Genomic DNA, 27458 nt, shown 5'->3' on the forward strand with positions numbered 1-27458 from the left:
AGTTTTGCCATATTTAACAAATATTCCTCCTTGATTCACATTGCTTTCCAAATCACCATAACAGCACCAAACACTGGTTTAAAAATATATCTATTTTACCTAGTAATTCTTTCACCGAGATTCTTTTCTAAAAAAATACAGAAAAACTTTACCAAAAATAAGTTTATTATTACAGTATCATTTATAGCACTTAAAAGGTAAAAACAAACCGAATGGTTAAATTGAGTGTGTGGTCAAAGGAGGTAAGTCCGTTAGTGTGATTGGTAAATTATGGATATTAATTATATCCATCTACATGATAAACTATTAATTCAGTCATGAATATGTTGGTGAAGTATTTATGCATAAAAATGCTTATGCAATAATGTTAACATATAAAACCGTGACACTAAATGTTATCAGCAACACAATCTCAAAGATGTAAAAACCTATGCATCCCAAGGTAATGAAAGGAAACTACTCAAAATATAAGCAGTGGTTTTATTCTGGGTGATGGAGTTAAAAGTAAGTGTAGTCTTCATCTTAAAATTTTTCTGTGGTTTCAAAATTTTATAATTTATAATATGATTTCTGAAAACAAATAAATAATGGTACATGGGAGATATTTCTCCTTTCCTCATTTAATGTGGCCATTTCAGCCTATGGTATGTTGATTATTTCTATGCAGAGGACAGACCTCCCATCACCTTCTACGTGCAGCTCTGTCTCCCCATTCTCTTGTCAATTGTTAGCATAGGTTTCTTCTTAGATGCTACTGACCCTCAGAGAGGGGAGACCCAGCCTTGTCTTCCTAACCCTAGTGCTTCTCATGGCTCTTGGCAGTCCATGAAGGCCTCTCGAGTGAGTAAGTGAATGAATGCAGAATAGTAGTTGTAAATTAGGGACCAGCAATACAGCAAACTATAAGAAAGAACTCTGGACCCCAAATCTTCTTCTTTAAGTAATTTGAAATTTCTAGTTTCTGTTGGTTATCTGAGGACTAAGATTTTCCATTTCAGTTTATTGGAAAAGATAAAGACTATATATTTTCATTTAAAAAAAGCTGAATTTAGAAAACTGCTATTAGTTTTCCCTTAAATAGCTTCTGTGCAAAAATATGCATTACTTGATTCTTCCTGAGGAATTATATGGAATGTCTTTATTGATATTAGGAGTCTGCCTCTGCATGCAATTTACAATTGCAGTGTAAACATAGGGAATTCTTTTGGAGTATTTCTAACTTTGGAGGGGATGAGGCAAGATAGTAGAAGCCTAGGGGATCTCATTTCATCTGATCCCTTGAATTTAGCTAGATATCTATCAAATCATTTTGAAAACCTATGAATTCAATCTGAGATATAAGAAAAGAATTGCTGGAATTCTACAAATAGAAAAGTAACCACTTTTTGCAAGGCAGGAGGAGCAGAGACATGAATCTGAGGTGATGTATTGGAAGATAAACCATGGGTTAGGGTAGGAGGGAGGGAGCCTCTAAAAGCCAGCTCCTGGAAAGTAATATAGCCCCAGTGTGCAAAATTGGAACTTTTATAATTCTGCTCCAGGGAGAGACAGTCCTGCCTGAAAGGTGCTCAGGTCATGAAGCTGGGCAAAGTCCTAGGTGGGACAGTGTGGTCTCAGGGTCCCTGAGGTCACAGAAAGAATGGGGGTGTCTGAGCTGACAAAGTTCCTAAGCACTGGAGCGGGGAAACTGGCTATGGTCAGCAAGCCTGCAAGTGGGCTTTCAGCTCTGTTTTCCATAAACCACAAACCATGGCAACAGGGTGCCCTGCAAAGGACAGAACGTGGCAACCTCCTCCTTCCCCCAGGCAGGGTACAAGGGTGCAGAATGATCCAACAACAGCTCTCCCTGTGGGGCTCTGCTCCCTCCCCTCTCTCCTCCCTCTCTGGTCCCCTGAGGAAAGGTGAAGGTGTGAGATACAGTCTTCTTTGGAGTTTGGCACACACAAGAGTGAAGACTGATATTCCCTGAGGGTTTACTAAAGAAGAGGGGCCCCAATCTTTCAGCTCCAGGGCTGGTGATCAGGACACTGCCATTTTTTTTTTTTCTGACTTTTTTTTTTTTTTCTGACTTGCAATTTATTCAGAAGAAAACAACACAGAAGGTAAGGAATTACCCACTGATAAATGGCATGCCATTATCAAGCACATGGAATTGACCCCCAAATGGATTATTCATTTTATAATATTTTTTTCTTTGCAGATTATTAAAAAAAAAAAAAGGCACTGCCATTTTTATTTTCATTTTCTAAAGCGGGGCAGAAAGCCTTCAGAGAACAAAAGCCACATAGAGCACCCAGAGCAGCTTACACTGACCCTGGCTCCCTGGCAAGGGTCGGTGTAACTTCACTCAGGCAAAGACATCTGAGAATCAGTGCAGTAGGCCCCTCCCCCAGAAGACCAGCTGGAACATCAGGAGAATGCAAAGTTTACCGAGCACAAAGAACTCCAAAACTCCAGTGCTAGGGGAAAATAGTATGTAGAATTTGAGGGGTTTTTTTCTCATGATTCTTTTATCTTTCAGTTTAGAATTTTCCTTTTTGTCTCTTTTTCCTTTTCAGCTAGTTTCTTATTTTATCAACTCTTTGTTTTTCAGTCTTTTTTAAACTTTTGCTTTTACATTTAAAAATATGTTCTTCATTTTTGGCTTCCTTTCACTGTATTCAATTTTATTTTTGTATATATATATATATATATGTTTTGTTTTCTTTACAATTTTAGGATTTAGTGTCTTCTAACAAACAGACCAAAATATACTTACGACCAAGTGGATTACCTGTTTTGTCCACCTGGGAGATTATATTCTCTCCTTTTACCCCCTCCCCTTTTTTTTCCCTTTTCTTTTTTGGTTTCTGATCTCTTCAGATTTGTCTAGTGTGTAGTTTGCTTGGGTCATGGTTGATACTTTTGATTTTATTCTCTTGTTCATCCATTCTTCTCTGAGCAAAATGACTAGAAGGAGGAATTCACAAGAAAAGAAAGAACCAGAGGTAATACTCTCTGCCACAGATCTAATCAATATGGATATAAGTAAAATGCCAGAGCTGGAATTCAGGATAATGATTATAAAGATACTAGGTGGGCTTGAACAAAACAGAAAAGACACTAGAGAATCTCTTAGTGCAGAAATAAAATCTAATCAAGCCAAAATTAAAAATGCTTTAATTGAGATGCCATCTAAAATGGATGCTCTAACAGGTAGGGTAAATGAGGCAGAAGAGAGTCAGTGACATAGAAGACAAGATGATGGAAAGAAAGGAAGCCGAGGAAAAGAGAGAAAAACAACTAATGGACCATGAGGTGAGGATTTGAGAAATCAGTAATACCATAATGCAAAATAATATTAAAATTACTGGTGTCCCAGGGTAAGAAGAAAGAGAGCGGGATAGAAGGTATATTTGAGCAAATCATAGCTGAGAATTTCCCTAATCTGGGGAAGGAAACAGGCATTCAAGTCTGGGAGGTAGAGAGAACCCATTCCTTAAAATCAATAAAAATAGATCAACACCCCAGCATATAATAGAGAAGCTTGCAAATTTCAGAGGTAAAGAGAAAATCCTGAAAGCAGCTCAAGAGAACTCTTTAACCTACAGGGGGAGGAACATTAAACTGACAGCAGATCTATCCACAGAGACCTGGAAGACCAGAAAGGGTTGGCATGTTATATTCAGGTTACTAAATGAGAAAAACATGCAGCCAAGAATACTTTATCCAGCATATCCATTCTGAATGGAAGGAGAGGTAGAGAGTTTCCAGGACAAACAGAAGCTAAAAGACTCTGTGATCACTAAACCAGCCCTGCAAGAAATATTATAGGGGATCCTGTAAGTGAAGAGAGAGTCCATAAGTAATACAGACCAGAAAGAAACAGAGACAACCTACAGAAATGGCGTCTTTACAGGTAATACAATGGCACTAAACTCTTACCTTTCAATAGTTAACTCTGAATGTACTGGGCTAAATGCCCTAATCAAAAGACACAGGGTATCAGGTAGATAAAAAAGCAAGACCCATCCATATGCTGTCTGCAAGAGACTCATTTTAGACCTGAAGACACTTACAGATTGAAAGTGAGGCGGGGAGGGGAAATATTTATCATGCTAATGGACATCAAAGGAAAGCTGGGGTAGCAGTCCTTAAATCATTCAAATTAGATTTCAAACCAAAGACAATAGTAAGGAATGAAGAAGGACACTATATTATACTTAAAGGGTCTATCCAACAAGATCTAACAATTATAAATATTTATGTTCCTAACTTGGGAGCAGCCAATTATATAAACTGATTAATAACAGAATTAAACACATTGATAATAATACAATAATAGGGGACTTCAACACCCTACTCACTATAATGGACAGATCCTCTAAGTAGAAGATCAACACGGAGTTATTTCTAACTTTGAATATAAACACTAATAGTCTTTTTAATTTTTTTACCCTATTTAAAAATATTGTTGGAAATCAATGGGATTTTTACTGATAAAGATACCTTTTCTCATTTCCAGGTTGGGAGGTGGCTGGAGATCATATCCAGAGTGGAGCTGGAGGTTCAGATAATGATTACCTGATCTTAAACTTGCATATCCCAGGATTTAAGTAAGGAAAACCAATTCTGATTCCCTTCTGTAAGAATCCTCATGCCTGTTTCCCTGTAGAAATAGATGCAGTAGGACTGCTTTCATACAATATACTTATGTTTTGATGGACTTAGCAAATATCGAACTGTTGTAGGATAATGTATTACATTTAAGAATATCTGAGAATTGGTGATTGAGAAACTGTAACCATTAGTTGTATGTTTAGATGAAGCTGAAAGTTTTTAACAATAATTCTATCCAAATGTTACAATAACCATGATTATTGGATGCTTAGTGAAGAAGTTTTTGCCCAAGTTGTTGTTTGTGGGAGTATTTTTTGGTTTATAAATTTATTTTTTCTCAGTTTTATCTGTAAAGTAGTATGCTATAACTGTTCAAATCCTTTTTTGCTTTAGTTCTCCATGTTGACATTTCCCAATAGGCATATTTTGCTTGCTTTAGGATGGATGGTAATAGTTAAATCAGGAGATTCAAGCATATTACCATCATTGGTAAGCTCCTTACTGGGATGGTCTGGGGACACAGAGATGGAGCAAGGAAGAAGTGGCTGTGGGAAGCCATTGATTAGGGGAAGAGAAGAGCATTGCTTTCAGCTTAATGAAGAAAGTGACTTAGTTTTGTGTCATACTGTATTTAGATGTCTGTTTTTAATTTGTCTGTCAAATTATAATTTTAATCTGTCAAATAGGCCACCAACGTCTATGACTGGAGCCATGGGTTCTGAACTGGGAAGAATAACATTTGTCTTTGAGACCCTCTGTTCGGCTGACTGTGTTCTATACTTCATGGTGGTAAGTGAAAGAGAGGCTTTCAAAGGCAGGTTTCTAAGCTTGGCATTTTCTTTCAAGTGCCAATTCATTCATGCAAGTTGGGATAAGAATCCCATTTTTCTTCCCATTCTTAGGTCCTTGCAGAAAGTTAAAAAATATCTAAAGAAGTCACTAAGAAATGTCAGTGCAGCCCACAAAGAAAGCTTGTGTTCCTCATGGGGAGGACTGAGCAAGGGGGCTCGGGTGATTGATGCAAGTCAGGGGATAGTAATCTGGTAAAAATTCCTTCATAAAGATATGCCATCATCACAGTGAAAACTGTCCTCTAATAACCATTCTGTAGTTCAAATCACTAGGAAGGAAAAACCTCTATAAGGAAACTATTCACTGTTAAATTAATAAATGTAGACAAAAGACTTACTATGTGCATGTCATACTTCTGCCCAATTTTTTCTAGATGGCCTATACATTTCAACTCTTAGCTTGAGAAAAGTAGCAACAAAAAATTTATTAAGATCTTTTATGGGTATTACAATGTTGTTGGCTAAGATTTTAACACTGTAAGTAGTGACTTCAAAGACATTGTTTTTGCTTTTCTCCCAAGTCTTTTAGTAGCTAGTTAGCAGTCTATTAACAGTTTCCTCTGTGACATACAAATTAGATGAAGATTTTTTTTTTAAAGATTTTATTTATTTATTTGACAGAGAGAGACACAGCGAGAGAGGGAACACAAGCAGGGGGAGTGGGAGACAGAGAGGGAGAAGCAGGCTCCCCGCTGAGCAGAGAGCCCGACGCGGGGCTCGATCCCAGGACCTTGGCATCATGACCTGAGCCAAAGGCAGACGCTTAACCGACTGAGCCACTCAGGCGCCCCATAGATGAAGATTTTAATATCTGTAATTACTGCCAGCTTAAGGGAAGGCAGGCTGTTTTCTTCTAAAAAAAAAAAAAAAAAAAAGGACTTTGTCGTAGTAAAAGAAGATCATGAATAATCTTCAACACATCCATTTACTTTTTTTTTATAAGATTTTATTCATTTATTTGACAGAGATCACAAGTAGGCAGAAAGGCAGGCAGAGAGAGAGAGAGAGAAGGAAGCAGGCTCCCCACTGAGCAGAGAGCCCGACAAGGGGCTCATCCCAGGACCCTGGGACCATGACCTGAGCCGAAGACAGAGGCCTTAACCCACTGAGCCACCCGGACACCCCAAAACATCCATCTGATACACTACAAATAAGCAATAATTCAATTCCCAGCTCTGCCTCCATATTTCTTTAATCTGTTCATTCTTTTTCACCGTCAGTGCCTTTACTGAGGTCCTGACTCCCACTCTTTCTCGGTAGCCATCTGTATTCTTTTTCTCTCCATTCTCTCATATATGCTACTGTCAAAATGTTCTTTATAAGCATCAAAACAGTAATGGAGACCTCTACAACGAATCTGCCTTCTTCCCCTTGCTGGTTGGTTACTGCCTATGGCAGTGGCGATTAAAGTATGGTCTCTGGACCAGCATCACCTGGGAATTTGTTAGAAACATAGATTTCTCAGCCCCCTCCTGGTCTTAATGAGAAGCTCTGGCGATGGGCCCGGATATCTGTGTTCTAGCCAGCCACAAGGGTGGTTCTAACATCAACAAAGGTTTGAGTGCCAATAGCCTCTGAATACACTTAAAATTTCTTAGCATGGCTTGGTTTGGGTTTTTGTCCTCTTTGCCCAGCTTCTTTTTACCAAGTTGACCATTACTACTCACACCTCTTTAGACATCCTGAATTTGTTAGAGGGCCGCTCTGTACTTCAGTTCTCATACTTGGCACTCTGAGCCAGAATGGCTCTCTTCCTTTTGCTCCTTTGTCTGGTAAACTCCCACACATTATTCAAGGGGTGCTCAAACTTCACCTCTTCTGGGAAGCTTTCTCTTAGTCCTTTAAGTGAAATTAGCCGTTCTCTCCAGTGTGCTCCAAAAACTCCTTGAGAAAACTCTGTTTTAACTATGTGACTGTATTGATGTTTTGTCTCTCTCACTTGACCAAACAATCCTGAGGGTAGGAATCATAGCTATTTATTTTTGTAAATCAATCTTAGAGTTTTTAGCTCATTGCAGAATCTGTTTTCTTTCCTCTCTGTTTGATTCGGTTTTCTCACAGGATGTTTTGTGGTGTCAATTAAATAGTGTATAGAAATGCTCTCAAAACCATGCAGGTTTTCAAAACCTTTTACAAAGGTAGGATGGCATTATTTGTGGTAATGCAATAAATTTCATTTATTATTGGAATAAACATGTAGAAAGATGATGTTTTAACAGAGAACTGTCTGTGTATTCTGAGCTCCTTTTAGGAAGCGGCATGTATGGTGGTTTGGTCATTTGGTAACGTGGAGAATTCTGTAATGTATGACAAGCACATTCTGTTATTTCTGTCTGTGGTGTGAACTCAAGACACATCTCTCTACAGCATATTTGATTACTTTATAATGTTTGACTCCTATGTTTATATCATAGAAAGAAACAGACATATCTTGAGCTCATGCCACCATATGGTCAACATCCCAGATAATGTAACAGAAGCCCATCCGAATTTCTAAGTCATCTAGTAGGGTTTCTGTAGGGACCACTAATTAGAAAATTCAAGGCTGGCTTTGATTTTCACTTCAAATTAATTAGTTGTATATTACATTATTTGGTTGACTTACTATATTTGTTTTCTAATCATCTTAATGACAACATATTGGTTAGAATGTTACACATTTGTAGGATATTCTAAATATTGAATTTAGCTAAGGAAATCAGAAATAAAATATTTACACATATTCCTTTGGAATTCAAGTTTAAGCAGCAGAAGATGATTCTTTGGACTTAAAATAACATTCTGGTTAATAAATACTTGGAGAAGCCTAGAAGTTGCAAGTGTAGTTCAAGGGAAACTTAGAACTCCTGTGTAAGAGCTGCCTAGCAGAATCTCTCAAGGAAAAAGGCAAACATGGTAAGCCTTGCTCTTCTGTGAGCAGCTTAGACGTTTACTGTGAGAAATTGGAGGAATTTGTTTTCCCTTTGAAGTGTCTTTCTTTCTTTCTTTTTATATATTTTTTTATAAAGGTTTGTTTTTTTTTTTCTTTTTTTAGATTTTATTTATTTATTTGACAGACAGAGATCACAAGTAGGCAGAGAGGCAGGCAGAGAGAGAGGAAGGGAAGCAGGCTCCCTGCTGAGCAGAGAGCCCGATGATGGGGGCTTAATCCCACGACCCTGGGATCATGACCTGAGCTGAAGGCAGAGGCTTTAACCCACTGAGCCACCCAGGTGCCCCATTTTTCTTTTTATATTTTATTTATTTATTTGACTGAGAGAGAACACAAACAGGGGAAATAGAAAACAGAGAGGCTTCCTCTCTCACCCACAGAGCAGGGAGCCCGATGTGGGACTTGATCTCAGGACCCCAGGATCATGACCTGAGCTGAAGGCAGACACTTTACAGATTGAGCCACCCAGGCGCTCTGGAAGTGTATTTCCTAAGCTAGAGTCACCTGCACACAGACACATGCGCGTGCGCGCATACACACACACCCTTAAATGTACTACAATTTGAGACTTCTTTCAGGTTATATTGACAATGTGTTTGAAAAATTGTAATTACTAAGCTGGTAAGTGCTTGCGTAGACTTGGAGGGAGGTTTTGAGAGTTCTAGGGTGACGTGCTCTGCAGATAAATATTCATTGACCCTCCAGGGGTTTTTGTAAAGACATATTTGTAATGTATACACATGTATATTAATCCTGAGTTTGTGCTTTTTTTTGTTTATATTTTCTACTATATATTAGGATATTAATAGAAAAAGTACCAATGTGGTGGAATCATGGGGTGGAACCAAAGAAAAGCAAGCTTATACCCACATCATATTCAAGAATGCAACATTTACATTTACATGGGCATTCCAGAGAACGAATCAAGGTCAAGATGTAAGTTCCAAGCACTTTTTTTTTTTTTTTTCAATGCAAAGATCATGCTCCCGATGGAAATTTGTACAAAATGATCACCTATCTCTCCTGGAGGAAAAGATTTAGTTTTCTATTGATATGGGATCAATCATTTGGTTATGGAGAGGATTTGTATTAAAATGGTTTGAGAGCAAGAACGTATGAAATTGAATAACACAACGTATCCTTTGAATTGTTCTACACTAAACAGATATATTTGCTGAAAGCTTAAGAGAAAGAAAATCTGACTGCAGTTATTAAAAGGTGTCTTTAAGGCTTTCTAAAACTTTGAGAAGGCTGGTGACTGTCTTCCTCTTTTTCTGAATGGTCTGACATTTGTCCTGGAGCCATTAACTGGTGTTGGTTTATTATTTCATTGTAGTGATGTCGCCTTTTATAGCCTGGAGAGTGTGTATGTACACATGATTGGGTTTACACACAGAATTACTTATTTTCTTTTACTTTCCCTGCTAGAGTAGACCTTAATTCTCCCCTAAGTTCGTTCCATTGTATGTTTTGATAGTAACAAGACTTACTTTTGTGGATCTCCATAGATGTGACCTTCCCAAGGTGAAAACAAGGTAAACCACTTAAAGCTGTGGTGACAAATGCAGAACATTTTCTCTTTTCTCTTTGGGCTTTCCCTGGGGAACCCATTCCCAGATGTTATTTGACTCTGATTGTTGATGGGTGTTTGGGTTACCATCACGTGGGGCATGAACATGCTGTGGAATGTTTCCTCATCTTGTTGTTGTCCCTCCCCCAGACAAAAGACATTAATAGTCTAGGGTAGCTCTGTTCTCTACTGATAGAGTGGTGCCACTGCCTGGTGAGAACTAGATCTTGATTGACCCAATGTTACAAGAAGAAAAAGTATAGTTAGACCCAGGGATTTGTTCTCTACTCTGCAACCCTTCACTAGAAATCCATATATAGGTCAGGGAAAGTAGTGGAGAGAGAGAGAGAAAGTCCCAAAGGTATGGTGTGATGGCATCATGGTCAGTGTTTGGTGAGGACCAGAGTCCTAGTCTTTCAAGGCTAACCCCTCTTCAAAAGCTTTACCACTTGCTACCCTGCAAACATCCTATTGTATCATTACAGTTAGGCTTATCTCTGAATAAACCATCATGGGAGATAAAGTTGTTCCTGTGTTAAACCATACCAGTTCTTCCAGATGTAAAGCCTATAAACATGCCTGATCTTGCGGTGATTGTGGATAACCTCCTGGAACTCCATTACTATGGAGATTAGCTCCTAGTGTTAAGATTTAAGATTTTTTTTTTTTTAAAGAACCAAGAAGAAGTAATTTTAATCCACTATCGATTATAAACTGCTAGTCTGGAACACTCTGCTTAGCTATTTTGGTGATACCCACACAAAACGATCTGGTTGTACAATTAAGCCCCAAGGCAGAAGTCATTACTTTCTGCTCTCTTTTTAGAATAGACGGTTCATCAATGACATGGTGAAGATTTATTCTATCACTGCCACTAACGCAGTTGATGGGGTGGCGTCCTCATGCCGTGCCTGTGCCCTCGGTTCTGAACAGTCGGGCTCATCGTGTGTCCCCTGCCCCCCAGGCCACTACATTGAGAAAGAAACCAACCAGTGCAAGGAGTGTCCACCTGACACCTACCTGTCCATACATCAGGTCTATGGCAAGGAGGCTTGTATCCCATGTGGGCCTGGGAGTAGAAGCACTCAGGTGAGTGTGTGTTTCTCTTATTCCCAGGAAAACTTTAATAGAGATACTCATAAGATCCCCTTAATATTTCTCCAGGAACTATGTTGTAATTCTATTTAGAAATGGCCTTTTCATTCTTCTTGTTTTCTCTCCTCTTAGATTTATGCAGCACGTGAACATGTCTTATGTGCCATGAAAGCCCTAGTTCCTGGGGGCATCAGATATTAAGAAAAGCACTCCAATAATAATGGTCTCCAAAAATATTAAAATTAGATTTTTGTGTATTCTGTTAGGGAAGAGCAAGTAAACTCCCTCTGTGGATTGGCCATAGGATTATGGGGAGAGCAGCAAGTATATCTTAGAGTATTTTAAGGGCAAAGGTTGATGTTATATTATGGGTGAAGGAGAAAGTAGTTTTACTGTCTCTTAAAACTGGCATAACAGGGACTTTTGGCTATTTATTAAAATACCTTTTTCCAAGAAACTGGTCTTAGAATAACTTTGCTCTTACTTTAAAAAATGCTGATTTTTCTGTACTCTGCCTTGGAAAATCTAATTATTTTTTCGAAATTCTCTATATTCATGTGATAAACCATAACTAAGACAAAAAAAAGGAAAATATTTTTAAACATAGAACTGTTTTTGAAACACATTTTTCATAGCAGCTAATATTTTGTTTTCTACTATATATTTTTTTTTGTTTCTTAATCTTTAATCAAAGGACCACTCAGTTTGCTATAGTGACTGCTTTTTCCACCACGATAAAGAAAATCAGAGTTTGCACTATGACTTCAGCAACCTCAGCAGCGTGGGCTCATTGATGAATGGACCCAGCTTTACCTCCAAAGGAACCAAATATTTCCACTTCTTCAATATTAGTTTATGTGGGCATGAGGTGAGTTCTGGCTGTCAAAATGAGATAGAGCTGTATTTCAGCTCTGATTGAGTTGATATTTTCTGTGTGGATGCCTCAATAAAATCTCTACAGAAACTAACAACCAAATGTCAGAAACTGAGCTGTGATTGCTTAAATCCTGCGTTGCCTCTTAGCATGTTGGCAGCTTTCTCCAGCAGGGCCAGCCTTGTCTGCCTCTCTGTCCATCAGAGCACTTATTCCCCAGCCCCTGGAACCCCAGAGATAATGATCTTCATTATGAAATGCTGTGCCAGATTTTATGCAAAGAAAATAAAAAGAGATCTGATGACCACAGATGTTTTCAGGCAAAGGGATCTATAAATTTTACATGGTGTGGTGTTTGTCCTGTTCTGATTTCACAGGGAGTGATCTAAAGCACTCAGCCAGTTAGTTACTCAGTTCATTGAATAAATAAATGCATATTAAATATGTGTTTTGCTAAATATTGAGTGAAGCGGTGAATGAGATTCTTTACATTACATATTACATTTCTTTTTGTCCTTATGCCTCTGTTACCACTGTCTTGCCTTCCCTCTATCCCCTCTTCTTTTCTGTCCTCTTTCTCTTCCTTTCTTTTCTATTCTAATTCCTTTCCTTTTGTTGCTGTTTTCCCCTTTCTTTCCTCAATAGTTTCTCTCTGATCTTTTCCATTGTTTTCCTCTTCTCAGTTTCAACAATTTAAGCTTAGTAACAATATATTGTACCTGTATTGTTGTGAGAAGGCTTAGTGGAGGAAGAAACTTTTAAGTTCAGACTGCTAGCTGCATGAAGAAAGATAAGTCGACATTCCTTTCTTTGGGCCCATGTGTGCTCACCCTACAGCTAAGACTAATAAAATCATCTTCCTTTTTCCCTTTATACTGTCCTACATAGAAATTATAAAGCTATAGTTGTTTGTAGTGGGACTATAGTATATTTAAACAGTCTTCCAATTTTTATAGATTACATATTCCAACTGAGTGAATGATTCAAAAAGTAAACTCCTGTATTCCCTTCACCTTCCTCTGTAGTTGAGTAGTTACATGTCATTGAGTGTGAGTAGCTGAATGAAGGCACTTGTAGTGACCAACTATTAAGAATTTAGATGGTGTCCTAAATTTTGCTGCAATAGGACTTTTAGGCTTTCTTCTTCAGACTTCATATTACCTTTTTGCCACAACAGACCAATAAAGGAGAAGGAAGAGCATGTCTTTTTCTTTGACATTAAAACCTTCACCAAGAGTTATCTGGTCTCTTTGAACACATTGTTATCCTTTGAATTGATGGTTTCATGGGTGACTTTTAGTTGCTTAAGTTAGATGGCTTTCATCCAGCACAAATGATGCTTGTAGTTGGAAGAGCAGTGCAGTCTTGAATTTCTATATTCATTGTAATTTAAATGACTCAACCCTGGTTAAACATTGGAATTCCTCAAGAGCTTTAAAAAAAAAAAAATGCCAGTGCCTGGGCCCCATACCATACCAATTAAAGCAGAATGTCTGCAGTGAGGAGAGAGCCACTGCTCTACGAGGGTCATGAGCTCTCTGAGATCTAATGTAAGGACTGACTCTTCCACACACATACACATACACAAAGAGGTTTCTCTTTATGACTTTATTTTCCTAGGGGAAGAAGATGGCTCTCTGTACCAACAATATAACAGACTTCACAGTAAAGGAAATAGTGGCGGGGTCCGATGATTATACGAATTTGGTAGGAGCCTATGTATGCCAGTCAACTATTATTCCTTCTGAAAGTAAGGGTTTCCGAGCAGCCTTATCATCACAGTCCATCATTCTGGCAGATACATTTCTAGGTAAGCTTCATTTGGTTCCTGTATGTATGCATGCAGTTATTCTAAAATTACAGTACTGGTAATTTGTCATTGTGTTGGTATTTGCCATAGATGATGACGGCCTCAGGTAATTCTAAATCATCACTTTGTAACATGGTTGCAAAGCCCCTGAAGTTGAGATCTATTGGTCAATCTAAGTGAGTGCAAGCATCTCCTGAATTTATGCATAATTTTTTTTGAGAGTCTATGCTTTTCATCAAATTCTCCAGGAGCTTAAGAAGCAGAATAAGATTAGAAACCAAAACTATAAACAAAAGCACAGCAAACAAATATTTTATAAACCTAAATCATAATATCCACCACCAGTTTTCATAAGTAAGTTGGTGACACTTAGTAAAGGTGAATGTGGGGAGCTTTATTCCCCGTCTGTCTTTCCTGTCTTTGTAGACTAGAAGGCATAAGAAAGTTTTAAGAATGACCACTTAGTGATTTTTATGGATCGAGTTCATTAGAACCTCTGGGATGGTGATATAACAGTATAACAATTTAACAAGCTTCTTGTGATTCTAATGTACAGCAGAGTTGAGAACCATTGCTATCAACTCCAGAGGAATTTAGCTTTAATTTTCAGCACCGTGGTCAGTTACCGAGTCAGCTGGAGAGGTTGCTGTTACTGCTTGCATTTTGGCTCTGTGGTCATTTTGTCTCCAAGGGATGGGAGAAGTGCCTGACTTTTAGATTAAACAAAATTTGGAGTTGCTTTCTGGAAGTTATTGGGTACAAAAATTTTTTGTTTTCTCAGGTGTGTCTATACTGAGTGAAAAGCTGTATTAACAAAACAGCCCAGCTCTTACAATACAACTCATTAGAAGCTGAGAATTTTAATAATGTTAGGATGTTGAAGTGTTAGAGCTGGAAGGGGCTTTAGAGATCATCTCAATTATTTCATGCATTTTACAGATTTAGGACATAAGGCCCAGGGATGTGAAGTGACTTGAGCAAAATTACAGAGCTATAGAGTAGATTCTTTTCTTTTTTTTCTTAGAGTTTGGAATGGTACTTTATCTTACTGTGAATGCATAGATTTAATACAATATTTCTGGTCAAATGACAGTATCCAAGTAAAGCTGGTTTCTATTCAGATACACAGAGACTAAATAAATCTCATTCTTCCATATTGCTTAACAGCTTCTTTTTTATTGTCATCTAGGAGTGACCGTTGAAACGACATTGCAAAATATTAATATAAAAGAAGAAATGTTCCCAGTTCCCTCTAGCCAAATACCAGATGTGCATTTCTTTTATAAGTAAGTGAAGATGCTGCTTCCCTTGACTATTTTAATCAAGAGTATCTTGGTACCTAGAATAGTAGCTTATTATACTTAATAGATACTCAATGATTAGTTCTTAAATAGAAGTCTTAGTGTAAAGCAGGAAACATGAACTATTTTGAAAATGTTATATAAGTTCTGATATGTATAATATATATCTTTTTTCTGATTATATTTTTTCTATATTTCTACTTTATATCTATTTCTTGTACATATACTTTATATGTAGATATATTTTTTCTTATAAATTGGGCGATAAAGAGACTCTACTTCCTTGTCCAGGCAGTATTTGTAATTCAGACATTTCAATATTAGCCAAAGTAGACACAACCTCTCTTCCCTTTGAAAAATTTTTGTGATTATGACTTTGATTATAATTATGGTGACTTGCCTAAACACCTTGATGATAGCTTATTACTTTACCTGAGGAAATAGTCAATTTTTCCTAGGCAGTGAAAGCAAATGAGCTCAGTTTGTATTAAAATTTTTAATTAGTGAACTTGGACACATTTTTCTTATTCATTGTTGCACAGAGTGTGGGAGCAGTTACACACAGGTTATTTATGTCTTGGTGATCTGTGTTGTGTCTATTCTGTAAAATGCCGTTTGCCCTGCAATAGGTCTTCTACGACTACGACATCTTGTGTCAATGGCCGGTCAACTGCTGTGAAAATGAGGTGCAATCCTACTAAACCAGGAGCAGGAGTGATTTCAGTCCCCAGGTATTCTTACTTCTATGTGGTCAATTTCACATTTGTATTTATTGTGAGGCAGCAAAACTCTCCAGAATCCTACTATTTTAAGACATATCCTCTAGGAATGCAAAGCAGGAAGAATGGAAGAATATGTAGGTTTTTGTTGTGGGGATATGCTGAGCATCTCTTAAGAGGAATAGGTCTTCACCAATTTCAGTACTTCCCCGTCTCCTCAAGGCCGTATTCTCCTCCTGTTTGCCTAAGTGTCTGTTTGTCTTGAAAATTATTTAACTAATTATATAATTATTGTGTTTGTATCCTCGTATTAATTCATAGTGGTTAGTCCTAATTTCCCTAAGAGCTGCTTTATACATAACCTGTCTGATAGTACTTCATCAGTGAACTACCTGGGTGGTCTAGACGGAAGTAATCTACCCTCCCAATCATAGCTTCTTTCTCCGTAAGGGGTGGGGGGCACAGTAGATAATTTGTATGCTCCATTTCCAGCTCCTTCGTTTTCTGATGAATGGCGGCAGAATGACCGAGGTAGAGTCTCATTTGTAGAATACACAATACAATTCATTTAATTTACTGGCACTGAGAGAACAGCTCTCCACAGTCTCAGTCTGACTAATACAGTTTACCTGGATGGGAGCTCTAGAAGAGAACGAGCAATTTCATAGACTCAGAACTCTCAGCTTACCTAACTGTTTTCATGGCATGAGTGCCATTTAGATGGCTGCTGATTTTCATTCTTTGCACTTATTTATTGTTCCGTATATAGATTATTTCTAATCTCTGTGTGGGATTAAGGTACCTTTGGAGCACAGTTTGACTTGCAGGTTTTTCTCCATCAAGCTAGTGAAAATGTATATTTTAAAAAAGAAAATGGTTGACTTAATTTTGTTTTTGATAGTTTCACCATAACCCATGAGAGATTTGAAGCTCTTCTGCTCATGTCACCGCAGTATTGGAAATCAGTGGTCTTAAGTGTTATGGCAAATGCTTGATATCTTAAAAAGATTAGCAGTGCTAACAATATTGTGGGTTTACTTTGGGACATAAAGGTACACTAGTATTCATCTCGCACCAGCTGTGTTTCTCTGTCTGATGGATCTGGAAATTAATTTTTCTTTTCACCTTTTCAAGGTGAGAGAAGTATATGATGAAAGGAGAACACAATGAAAGGTAATAGGTGTCAAGTGAAAGAGACAGGGGGAGTCTGATGTCCAAGAGCCTCACGTGGCAGAGGGTCCTTGAGACAGCATCCAGGCTGGAGTCAGGGCAGCAAACCACACTTTGTTTAGGAGAAGGTGTGGTTAGAGTGGCTTTAATTATTCGGCAATATCCCACCATAGAGCTTTGAGTTCAGACGCTGCTTTTGTTTATGGTAGTACCTCTAAGGTCCTGTTTTTGGACTTAGCAACTAGCCACCCCGAATCTGGCCTCAGGAAGTCTCTCTGATGGCTTCCAAGCAGATAATATGACTGAAGGTCAGGTCTGTCCTTTATTTTTTTTGTTTAAAAATTTATTTGACAGAGAGAGAGAGAGATCATAAGTAGGCAGAGAGGCGGGCAGAGAGAGAGGAGGAAGCAGGCTCCCTGGTGAGCAGAGACCCCAATTCAGGGCTTGATCCCAGGACCCTGAGACGATGACCTGAGTTGAAGGCAGAGGCTTAACCCACTGAGCCACCCAGATGCCCCCAGGTCTGTCCTTTAAGAAAGTATCTCACTCTCCCAACGTGGGTTCTGATGTTTTAAGGTAATAATAATAATAAAAAAAGTCTCATGTTGTTAAATGATACTATTTAGAAACTTGGGGTTTTTTTGCCTTGTGAGAAGAGGAAAAGTTAAGTTTTTCCTTTGACCTCTAGCAGTTTTTTCTCTTCACAGAATTTAGTTGTCTTTGCCAGGGTTTCTCAAGATACTCTGTGGCAGAATACCTTGGGGTGTCTATTTTAAAAATCAATTTCTAGATCTTTCCTGAAACCAAAACAATCTCTTGAGTGTTGAGCATAGGAATATTTTTTAAAATACAAGGCAATTCTTAGGTGCCTGGCTGGTTCAGTTGGTAGAGCATATGACTCCTGATCTCAGGGTTGTGGGTTCAAGCCCCACGTTGGGGGTAGAGATTACTTTAAAATATTATTTAAAAAACAAGGCAATTCTGTGCAGATAAAAATTTTGGAACTACTGATCTTAATCCACATTTTGGTACTTTGGTGATTAGGCTTGCTTTTTTCTGAGATAAATCCTCAAACTTTGCTCTGCGTTTTAGTTTTCTGAAAAGCTCATTTAAAATGTCTTGGTCTATAGGGTAGTCCTTCACCCATATTTGGTAAAACTTTATATGTAATTATGATGCACATTGAGGTTTGAGGACCACTGCTCTAGGGAACAGCCGGAACCCCACAGCCTAATGAGCTAACCTTCTGTTCTTACTTGAATCAGTTCCCTGTGAAGGCACAAGGGGGAGCCCTGGCATCAGCATATGAAAAACAGCAGCTTGTTCTGAAAGAGAGTTTTTTTAGCTTTGGGGCTGAATAAAGATTTCCTACTAACAGTGAGGAAATGTTAACAGAGCCAGGTTTCTCCGGCTACTTTTGAAGAGGATTTACTTTGCAATTTGGGAGAGCTGGGGGTGGGGAGCTTTAAGATCTCCAGAAGAGGGAGGAAGGTGCTAACCGGGCACTTGGCTTGAAAAAAGTCTCACATGCTGTGACCAAAAAGTCTCAGAAGGCAGACTTTGGCAGTTTGGAAGGGATGCCACCCCCGGGAATTCTCCTGTCTTGGCCAACAATCTTGGCAAAGCAGGCAAAGGAGACTGGAGTAGTAGTGATGTTGGTTGGGGCTCTGAAGCTTGTGACCTAAGAAAATGCCATAAGACCCTTAGTCTTGGGAAAATGAGAAGGTCTTAACAGAGCGTGGGCAGGCAGGAGGAAAGGGACAATGTGTGTTCTCTGTATCTCGTAGGAAATTTAGAGGGAATAGCAAATTATCAGGGCCGCCTACTAACCTGCAGTTGGAAAACTGCATCCTGTCTGTGTTTGGTCTGGCAAATGCAGTTGGTTTCTAATTTCACAAAATGTCTGGGGGGGTGTGTGAGACATTTTAGATAAAAACTTAACAGCATGGTATCTGTGGTGGAAGAAATCTGAGAGCCAGAGTGAGTGGACTTTTGGGGATTTCCTGGTGGAGTTTGCATCTTGGCCAGCGAACAAATTTCTAACATATTAGAGTGCTGATAGCCCTAAATAGGTCGCCCTCCAGCCTCTGCCTAAGAAACTTTTCAAACCTCCAGTCATGATCCTAGGTTGTTAGGAAAATCGAAGATTCACCTTTCAATAGGAAAAATTTAGAACTAAATAAACATTGTGTCCTAAGTGTTCTTTCAAATGCATAAGAAATTTCTGTGAATGGAAAGGTTAAAAAAGCATTATTAGAAAGTGGGCAAAAGGAGTCATCTTCACTCTGATGAGAGACCTGCATCAGACGCATTTGCTTGACGCAGTAGGGAACACTGAGGACCCTGGGTATACAGCTGTGGTGGCACAGTCAAGACAGAAGGATGTCCTGGCTGTGTCGATAATTCTTTTCTTCCCGTCATGTGTTCATCTTGCCATTTTGTCCCTCCAGTTTCTCATAGGTAGAGATTTACAAAGAAGCGCACTAAGCCCAGAGGCAAATATCACATTTATCCGGGGATAACTCAATTGGTCTGCAAGTTATTGGTGCTTTGTTTAACATGAGTCATTCTTCCTCCAACGAGGTGGTCTTTAGTAATGATATGATTTAGAGGAAAATCATCATCCTCTCTTTCTCTCTGTCTCGATTTATGTAACTATATTTAACTGCTTGGAGAGTTTATGAATCAGTCTAAAATTGTTTTTGCCAAAACCTCCTTCAGAATCCAAATTCATCTTTATCATAAGGGTAGCCTTGGGCTCAGAGAGTCCAGCTAGTGAGTGGTTCCGGGCCAAATGGAGAGGGGCTACTGATCATTAAAAGGAAAGAAAAAAAAAAAAGAGTTTAGCTTCTGAGAATGTTGTATCTCACAAAACGGATGCTTCGGAGGTCTGTCGTGATAGCATTCACAGGCGGAACATGCCAGAGCTTTATTCCACAGGCTCTGATTTAGAATTTGCTCTGTCAAAGTTACCGGACCTGCAGGACACTTGTGTTTTCTTTGGTGTTTGGGAGAGGTCTCTTGCAGCCAAAAGTCTATCCATTTTAAGGGGGTAAGAGGCAAAGGATAATGATTGGTTAAGTGGGTTCTTTGTTTTCTTTTTTCCTCTGAACCACTTATGGACAGATAATAGATATCTAAATTGGTACAAGTTAAGTTTAAAAGGCAGTGGAATTTAAAACATAAAAGCCAAGTATGTTCTTAGAACAAGGAAAAGTGAGGAGGCATATAAAAGCTCTATGAGCATAAGTAAAAACCCATTATGATCAAGAAATGGAAAAATTGAATACAGAATTGTTAAAGTTATACAGTTCAAGCACTAATGAGTAATCATAGGACATGACATAAAAAGATTATAAAACAGTCAAAAAGTTTAAGGATCCATTTTGAAATAAGGATGATAAAACTCTGACAGGTTTTGCAGACCTGTAGATAAGAGGGTCTGGGGAGTGTTAGCTAATGTAGTTTGTATAGGTCTTGATCGGGTTCTGGCTTTTGGTAATTAACCTAGGAGAGAATCTGCAAAAAGGGAGGTTTTTGCAGGACACTGGTAGAATTTTAGATCCCTGGATCAAAGAGGTATGGATCAGAAATCTTATGTTCAAACTCAGTCATAAGTGGTTGATACTCTTCAGCCTCAGGGCAAAACTGTAGCAAGATCCAAAGCCATTTTATGGATCCCACACAGGAAGGCTCTCTGTCCACTGGCATTCTCACCTGAGAAAGGCTGAACTTCTCAGAAGCCAAAGCCAAGGGGTTACCAGCAGCTGGTTAGAGAGGATCACCCATGCCAGAGGATGCCAGTCTCTGAACTCCAAGATTGGGAAACCCCAGGAAACCCAGAAAAGCCTTGCACGAAAGAAGCTGAGTTAACAACCGTGCTCTGACACCAAATGAGAAAGTTTGAGGCACTTGAAACTATGGACTTTCCCCCGAGTCTCTTGAGACCGACTCCAGAAGGGTCAGAACCCTACTGACAATGTACCTTATTTGAATAAGGTTTAGGCAAAAACAAGATTACATTGTTTTATCAACTATCCCAACAATTAACAATTGATTAGGTATAGGGTTGTAGTAGTTCATAAGAAAATAAGATTATTGTCCATGAATTTTTAGTATGAACCAAGGAGATCCTGTCTTAGATAAGATGATTCATATAAAGGAAGACACTAATAACTCGTAGTTCTGTCCGCTTCCCCCCCAGAATATGTATCCCATTTTAGAATCCAAGATAGAACTTACTTAACTTAAAAAGAACTTACTTTAAAAAAGATTGATCGGAATTTGCACGTTACCAGTGCTATCCTGATGGGAAAGGCAAGCCCAGAAACAAAATAAGGAAACTGGAAAGTCTTCCTTATTTAAGAGTAAAACCATATTATGGTGCACCTGGTTTTCCTTGTCGATGGTGGTTTCTGTACCTAGAATTCATGGCCTATGGTGACAGGGGTGTGACCCTACAGGGGTCATCCTGTGGAATTCTAGTCTTCTGTGCTCCAACTGTCAGTGATTCACATACTGCTCTTCAAACACTTACTTGCTGGTTTCTATGGTGATCTTGTAGTAGACCAAAAATTTAAAAAGAGAAGCTCAGTTAGTGACACCTTTGAAAAGCCAGTGTGGGGAGGATGGAGATGATGGTGACCCAGGTCATCAAAGGGAAAGAGTTTCACATATTTGGCGATAAAGCATTTGTCTATCTTACTACACGCTTTTTTATTCTTAGTAGAAGAAAATCTTTTTGTGTTTTTTTTCTCTTGCATTTTTTTTTTCTATTTTCATTTTCCATGTAAGCACTATTGAAACGAGTACTGCTTCCTACACCCTTGTCACTTCATAGGGAAGGCCTGATTCAAACTGTGAAACTTGGGTTTATAACAAAGAATCAAATTTGGATGTTCCACATTTTAACTGATTCGTTGGGTTGAAAGAATTAAAGAATTGATTCTAAACTAAACTACTTTTAACCTAAGAGCAGATTTTAAGAAGTAAATTCTCCCAGGGAAAGGCAGTGAATCATTGTAGTATTTTGACACTTACTGGCAGCTCTGTAAGTTACATCAATGTCTTGATATTTTCCCCCTGGTTTCTGTAGTTCTACCAGTTATTGAGAAAGTGATGTGCATTGTTAATAGTCTTTTATATTTTGCAGTACTTGAAACTTTCCCAAATTGTTCTCTTATTTTGTCCTTTATAACCACCCTATGAAGGCAGTGAAACAGACATTTCGCTTCCGCTAAATTATAAATATGAAACAGTGCGGGGGGAGGGACTAAGTCACTGGTGGAAAAAAACACAAATCACTTGCAAGTCCAGCCAGAATTGTAACCTGAGTTTTCTCGCCAGAGGTTTTTGCAACTTTAATTAATTTTCCCCCTTTTCTTTATTTATTGAGGTTGTTTTTTTTTTTTTTCCTCAAACTTTACTGGACTTACTCTTTTATTTTCCCAAGATAAACAGCCCTCACTGCCCTTGAAAATGTGCCTGTGTTGGAAAGATAAAATAATTTGGGAAGGAGAGACTTCAGCAGGAAATTATATTGGGTAATTTATGCTAAATGATCAAAAAGTTAATTACCTTTAAAATTTCAATTCATTGTTGTACAAATAATTGTGTTCTTGAAGAACTTTTCTTTCTTTCTTTTTTTAAAGATTTTATTTATTTATTTGACAGAGATCACTAGTAGGCAGAATGGCAGGCAGAGATGGGTGGGGGCAAGCAGGCTCCCCACTGAGCAGAGAGCCCAGAACCCTGGGATCATGACCTGAGCCGAACGCAGAGGCTTTAAACCACTGAGCCACCCAGGTGCCCCTTGAAGAACTTTTCTAATTGGTTGCCCGATTTTTTTTTTCAAAAATGCAGTTTTGAGTTGGTTTTCCTGATGTGGAAGGTGGGAAATAGTGATAATTTTTTTAAGTGGCATGATTTTCATCTATTGTACTTACCTTTTAAAAAAAAGACCTTTTTGTTTCTTGGTCTGAAAATACTTTACTGGCTTTTACAAACAGAAATCAAGGGAGGTAACAGTTAAGCTACTTTTCCTAAGAGCTCCCATTCATCGCTGTTCTCAGCTTGAAAGTACTGGACCTCTGTTTCTGAGTACATTACACAGAGCTGTGCTTTTCTTTACATCCCACGCATGATTACTTCGTTTATAGCATACTACAGGCATTTCGACATTTAGAAGGATAATCCTATAAAAATGTAGACAATTTTTAGGCAGGCAGATTTTTCTTTCAGTGTTCATATTGTAGGATGACCTTAGAATATATACTAAGCGTATGAAATTTTACTTTGTTGCTAGACCAAAAATTACAGTTTTAGACTGCATATCATCACAAAGTCATCTGAAGTTAAAAGTTAAGAAGGGGTGTGTTGGGGTTCTCCCTTTTATTGTGTGTCTGTCTTTTTGCCCCACATGTGTTAGGACACCTGTACGTGGCAGCAGCCCAGGTGTGAAGGTTTCCAGGGCAGTGCTGTGTATGTACACAGCTTAAGGGAAGTCTACTACACATATGAACGGAACACGATTCCCCTAGCTTTAACGAAGTCATGAACAAAACAGCCATTCCCTCCAGAACCTTTCCACATAACTTCTTGCTTCAATGAATAAGGATCCTGTACACAGTAATAGCAGTTTAATTTTTGAGCCATGCTGTGTTTATCTGTCCCTAAAATGAAAGAAGCAAGTTGACATAATAGACCCACGTACCACAGAGCAGTTTCAAAAGGTCTCTATTCAGGCCCCACCTGGTGGTTGGTTCTCTGCCATCTTGCACCTGTGTGTAAGCCCCATCTGTGGTCACTGAGTGGTGATGGTCATTACCTCTTGAAAGACGTCTTCGTCAGACTGAAGAAACCCAGGTTTGCACAGTCATTTGCACCACTGAGATTTGTGTGGACCTGATAGTTGTTTTGTTTGCTTTTATACTTTAGGCAATTTTGTTTTCAACAATCACCCCCACCCCCCTGCTGCCCTCACCCTCTAGACCACGATCCTGTTCATTATTCTGTTCTTGGAGCCCGTTGCCTAAGTACGTCACCTTTTTTTTTTTTTTTTAAGATTTTGTTTATTTATTTGACAGACAGAGATCACAAGTAGACAGATAGGCAGGCAGAGAGAGAGAGGGAAGCAGGCTCCTCGCTGAGCAGAGAGCCCGATGCAATGCGGGGCTCAATCCCAGGACCCTGAGATCATGACCTGAGCTGAAGGCGGAGGCTTTAACCCATTGAGCCACCAGGCACCCCCTAAGTACGTCACCTTAAAAAGAAATGACACCTCCCTTCTCCCACCTGGTTCCTGCCTGTATGCCTAGCGCCCACTCACTGCCCTGCTCCTGAAGCTGTTATGGTAATGACCAGCTTGTACTTCCCTTACAATTCATCTACCACTTCATCCCTCAGCAGGCATCCCCTTGCTTTCTTCTTTTCTCTTCTGGCTAAATCTTACTGAATATTCGATATTTGTTCTAGGCACCCCTTCCATCAAGAGGTCTTCCCAGAGCTCTTTTTATTTTGTTGTCATTATCTCTATCTGTCCTCTACATCTTTAAAAAATAACTTTATAGGGATACGATTCTCATGCTATACACTTGGCTCACTTAAAACAGATAAGCCACTGGTTATTAGCATATTCATAGATAGGTACAACCATCAGCACAGTCATTTTTGAGAGCTCTTCTTCACCTTAAAAAGAAACCTTATACACTTTAGCTATCACCTTAGCTCTCTTTCAAGCCCCAAGCAACCACTAACCTACTGTTTTTATAGATTATCTTATTCTGAAGTTTCATAAAAATAACATCATTTATTTTTTTTAAAGATGTTATTTATTTGACAGAGAAAAAGAGAGCACAAGTAGGGGGAATTGCAAGCAGAGGGAGAGGGAGACGCAGGTTCCCAGCTCAGTAGGGAGTTCGATCCCAGGACCCTGAGATCATGACCTGAGCTGAAGGAACACACTTGAATGACTGAGACACCAGGTAGCCCAATAACATCATTTAATATATAGAGTCTATATTCTATATATTAGAAGAAGAATCTATATATTAGTAGAAGATTTATGTTTTATGTATTAGTAGAAGATTGGCTTCTTCTACTTAGTGTATTTTCAAGGTTCATCCAATTTGGGGCATGGATCAGTTCTGCGTTCCTTTTTATGACCTAGTAATACTCCACCGAATGTTATAGCACATAGTGTTTGTCTGTTCATCTGCTCGTGGACCTTGGAGTTGTCTCTACCTTTTGGCTCTCATGAGTAATGCTCATATGGACATTCATGTACAAGTTTGTGTGTGGACATATGTTTTTCTTTCTCTTGGATTTTTATCTAGAAATGGAATTACTGGATCACGTGGCAACTCATTTTGATGATCTGAGGAACTACCAGCTTGTTGCAAAACAGCTACACCTTTTCCATTCCCATTAGCAATGTTTGAAGTTTCTAATTTCTTGACATGTTTGCAACTCTTGTGATCATCTGTCTTTTTGTTCTAGCCATCCTAGTAGGTATGAAGTTGTGGCTTCATTTCCTTTTAGTTTCTTGTTTGTGGATTTTCTCAGCACCCATACATTGCTTTCCAGTATGCAGTGAGCACTTAAATGTTTCTTGGACTTGATTGAATGTGTAAGAACTGTCACTTCATTTTTTTATTTCAGCAAGTGCCCAGCAGGCACCTGTGATGGATGCTCATTCTATTTTCTGTGGGAGAGTGCTGAAGCTTGCCCTCTGTGCACAGAGCATGACTTCCATGAGATTGAGGGAGCCTGTAAGAGAGGAGTTCAGGTAAGGGACAAATCCATCTAAGCAGAGCTGTGTGATTGAAGAGAAATTGATGAGTTTGGTGTCACTTAAATCACAGAAACTCAGGTTCAAAACTGTGGCTAAAGCTTATAGTTAAATTAATGTCTCATTGGTATGCATTTAAAATCAAGTTTTGTTACCACCAATAAGGTTACCACCATCAGTGTGTTACACTGCATGTATTTCTCTTGTCATTAATTTTTTTCAAAACCATGATTTTTAGTTACTGACAGATACTCTATTATATATATTTTGGGATTTAATAAATCCCCTGTTGGACATTTGAGAGAAAATTTGAGAAGTCTTTTTGTAAACAACTGTAATGAACATCTCTGTTGGGAATGTGATGATTTCCTTAGATTTTATTATGAGAAAAAGATTAATTGGATCTAAGGAGATGGACATTTTTAAGGTTCTTGATACATATTACTAACATGCTTTGGTGGTATCCTTTTGCACTTCTGGGAGTAGTGTCTGAGAGTGCTTAGGTCACTGTACAAGCTTTGAGGAGTGCTGTGTGAAAAAACACAAACTTTTCTTCCTTCAAGATGTCTTCCTATTTGAACCTCTCTGAATTCTATTGAAACGACAAGAAAAAAAACACAAATGATAATAAATCATTGCTAGTGGTGGTAACCATAGTGGGGAATTGGCATCAGAGAATCAGATTCTGATGGGATTTTGGAAAACTGGGATAAAGTTGGAGTAGGCCTGACGTTCAGGTCTCCTGGAGTGGGAAGCGTGCTGGAAGGCTGGTGGCAAGAAGGGATCAGAGAGGGACTGCTGTTCTTTCCAGGAAAGTCTGGAGGAGCATATTATTGGCAGGTCAGAGGGCAGGAGTACAAGAAGAAGTCAGAATGCCCTACCTCATCTCCTGCATTCAGAGTATTAGCAGTAGCCTTTACGTCTGGGGGAAAAACACAGAGAGCCGTTCTCTACATAGGGATTTTTCAAGCTTTACATAGGGATTTTTCAAACTTTAATGACATTGAACCCATAGTAAGAAATACATTGCACAGAAAAGCTAATACACAGACTCCAACTCAGACACATAGCAATATGCCTAAAAATGAAGTGAAATTTCCTGGAACAATACTTATTTTTGTATTTGATAATAAAGTCTAAGCATAAATGTAATATAAAATGTGTTGTCATGAAATAATTGAATATAAAACAGGAAAGGTTCCCAATCTACAACAAGTAAAGAAAAATTAGGAATGTTTTATTTCATTCATCAAGTGTGCATCTTGTGCACAGATGAGCCAGTTTCTTGTTAACATTCTTAGTGGATCAAGGATGAAAAATCTTGGCTTACCAAAAAATGGTTTCTTTTTAGTCCTCATAATACTAATGATACACATTTTATGTCTCACAGTGGAAAGTCTTCTTGATCGTTTCTCTAAAATGATGATACCCTTATCATTTTTTAAGGAATAAATGAGAAACGGATGCATTCCCTTCTTTGACCATCATTTTAACTCAAGGGCTTTGAAAAGTCAGGTGATCTTTTATGTAAACATTCTCTAATATTCACCATTTCTCTTCTGGAAAGCAATGATAAGAACATTAAGACCACGGGGTTGCAATAATCTCTTTAATTTAACTCTCTTTATTGCCAAAATTCTGTTCAGCATGTTTTAAGAATGTTTGGAACAGATAGTTAGAAGGTGATTCTTTTTAAATATTTGCTTTTGCCTTCAAGATATCTTTAGGAACACTTTGCTGTGTTTGTCA

General features: G+C 38.5%; 1 protein-coding gene across 2 annotated transcripts in view; it reads left to right on the forward strand.

Annotated features, from left to right (window-relative positions):
* The window catches only part of LOC116862781 (UPF0577 protein KIAA1324-like), a 61017-nt gene that overhangs the window by 16347 nt on the left and 17212 nt on the right, over positions 1-27458 (forward strand). For both annotated transcript variants that reach the window (XM_032850176.1, XM_032850177.1), the window contains 9 exons: positions 4505-4595; positions 5286-5388; positions 9181-9318; positions 10778-11041; positions 11742-11915; positions 13542-13731; positions 14921-15017; positions 15662-15763; positions 25580-25706. In XM_032850176.1, coding sequence (XP_032706067.1) covers positions 4505-4595; positions 5286-5388; positions 9181-9318; positions 10778-11041; positions 11742-11915; positions 13542-13731; positions 14921-15017; positions 15662-15763; positions 25580-25706 — 1286 coding nt within the window. The remainder of the gene's footprint in view (positions 1-4504; positions 4596-5285; positions 5389-9180; positions 9319-10777; positions 11042-11741; positions 11916-13541; positions 13732-14920; positions 15018-15661; positions 15764-25579; positions 25707-27458) is intronic.

Source organism: Lontra canadensis, unplaced genomic scaffold, assembly GCF_010015895.1.
Source record: "Lontra canadensis isolate GAN:19392208 unplaced genomic scaffold, GSC_riverotter_1.0 scaffold324, whole genome shotgun sequence".
Classification (NCBI taxonomy): Eukaryota; Metazoa; Chordata; class Mammalia; order Carnivora; family Mustelidae; genus Lontra; species Lontra canadensis.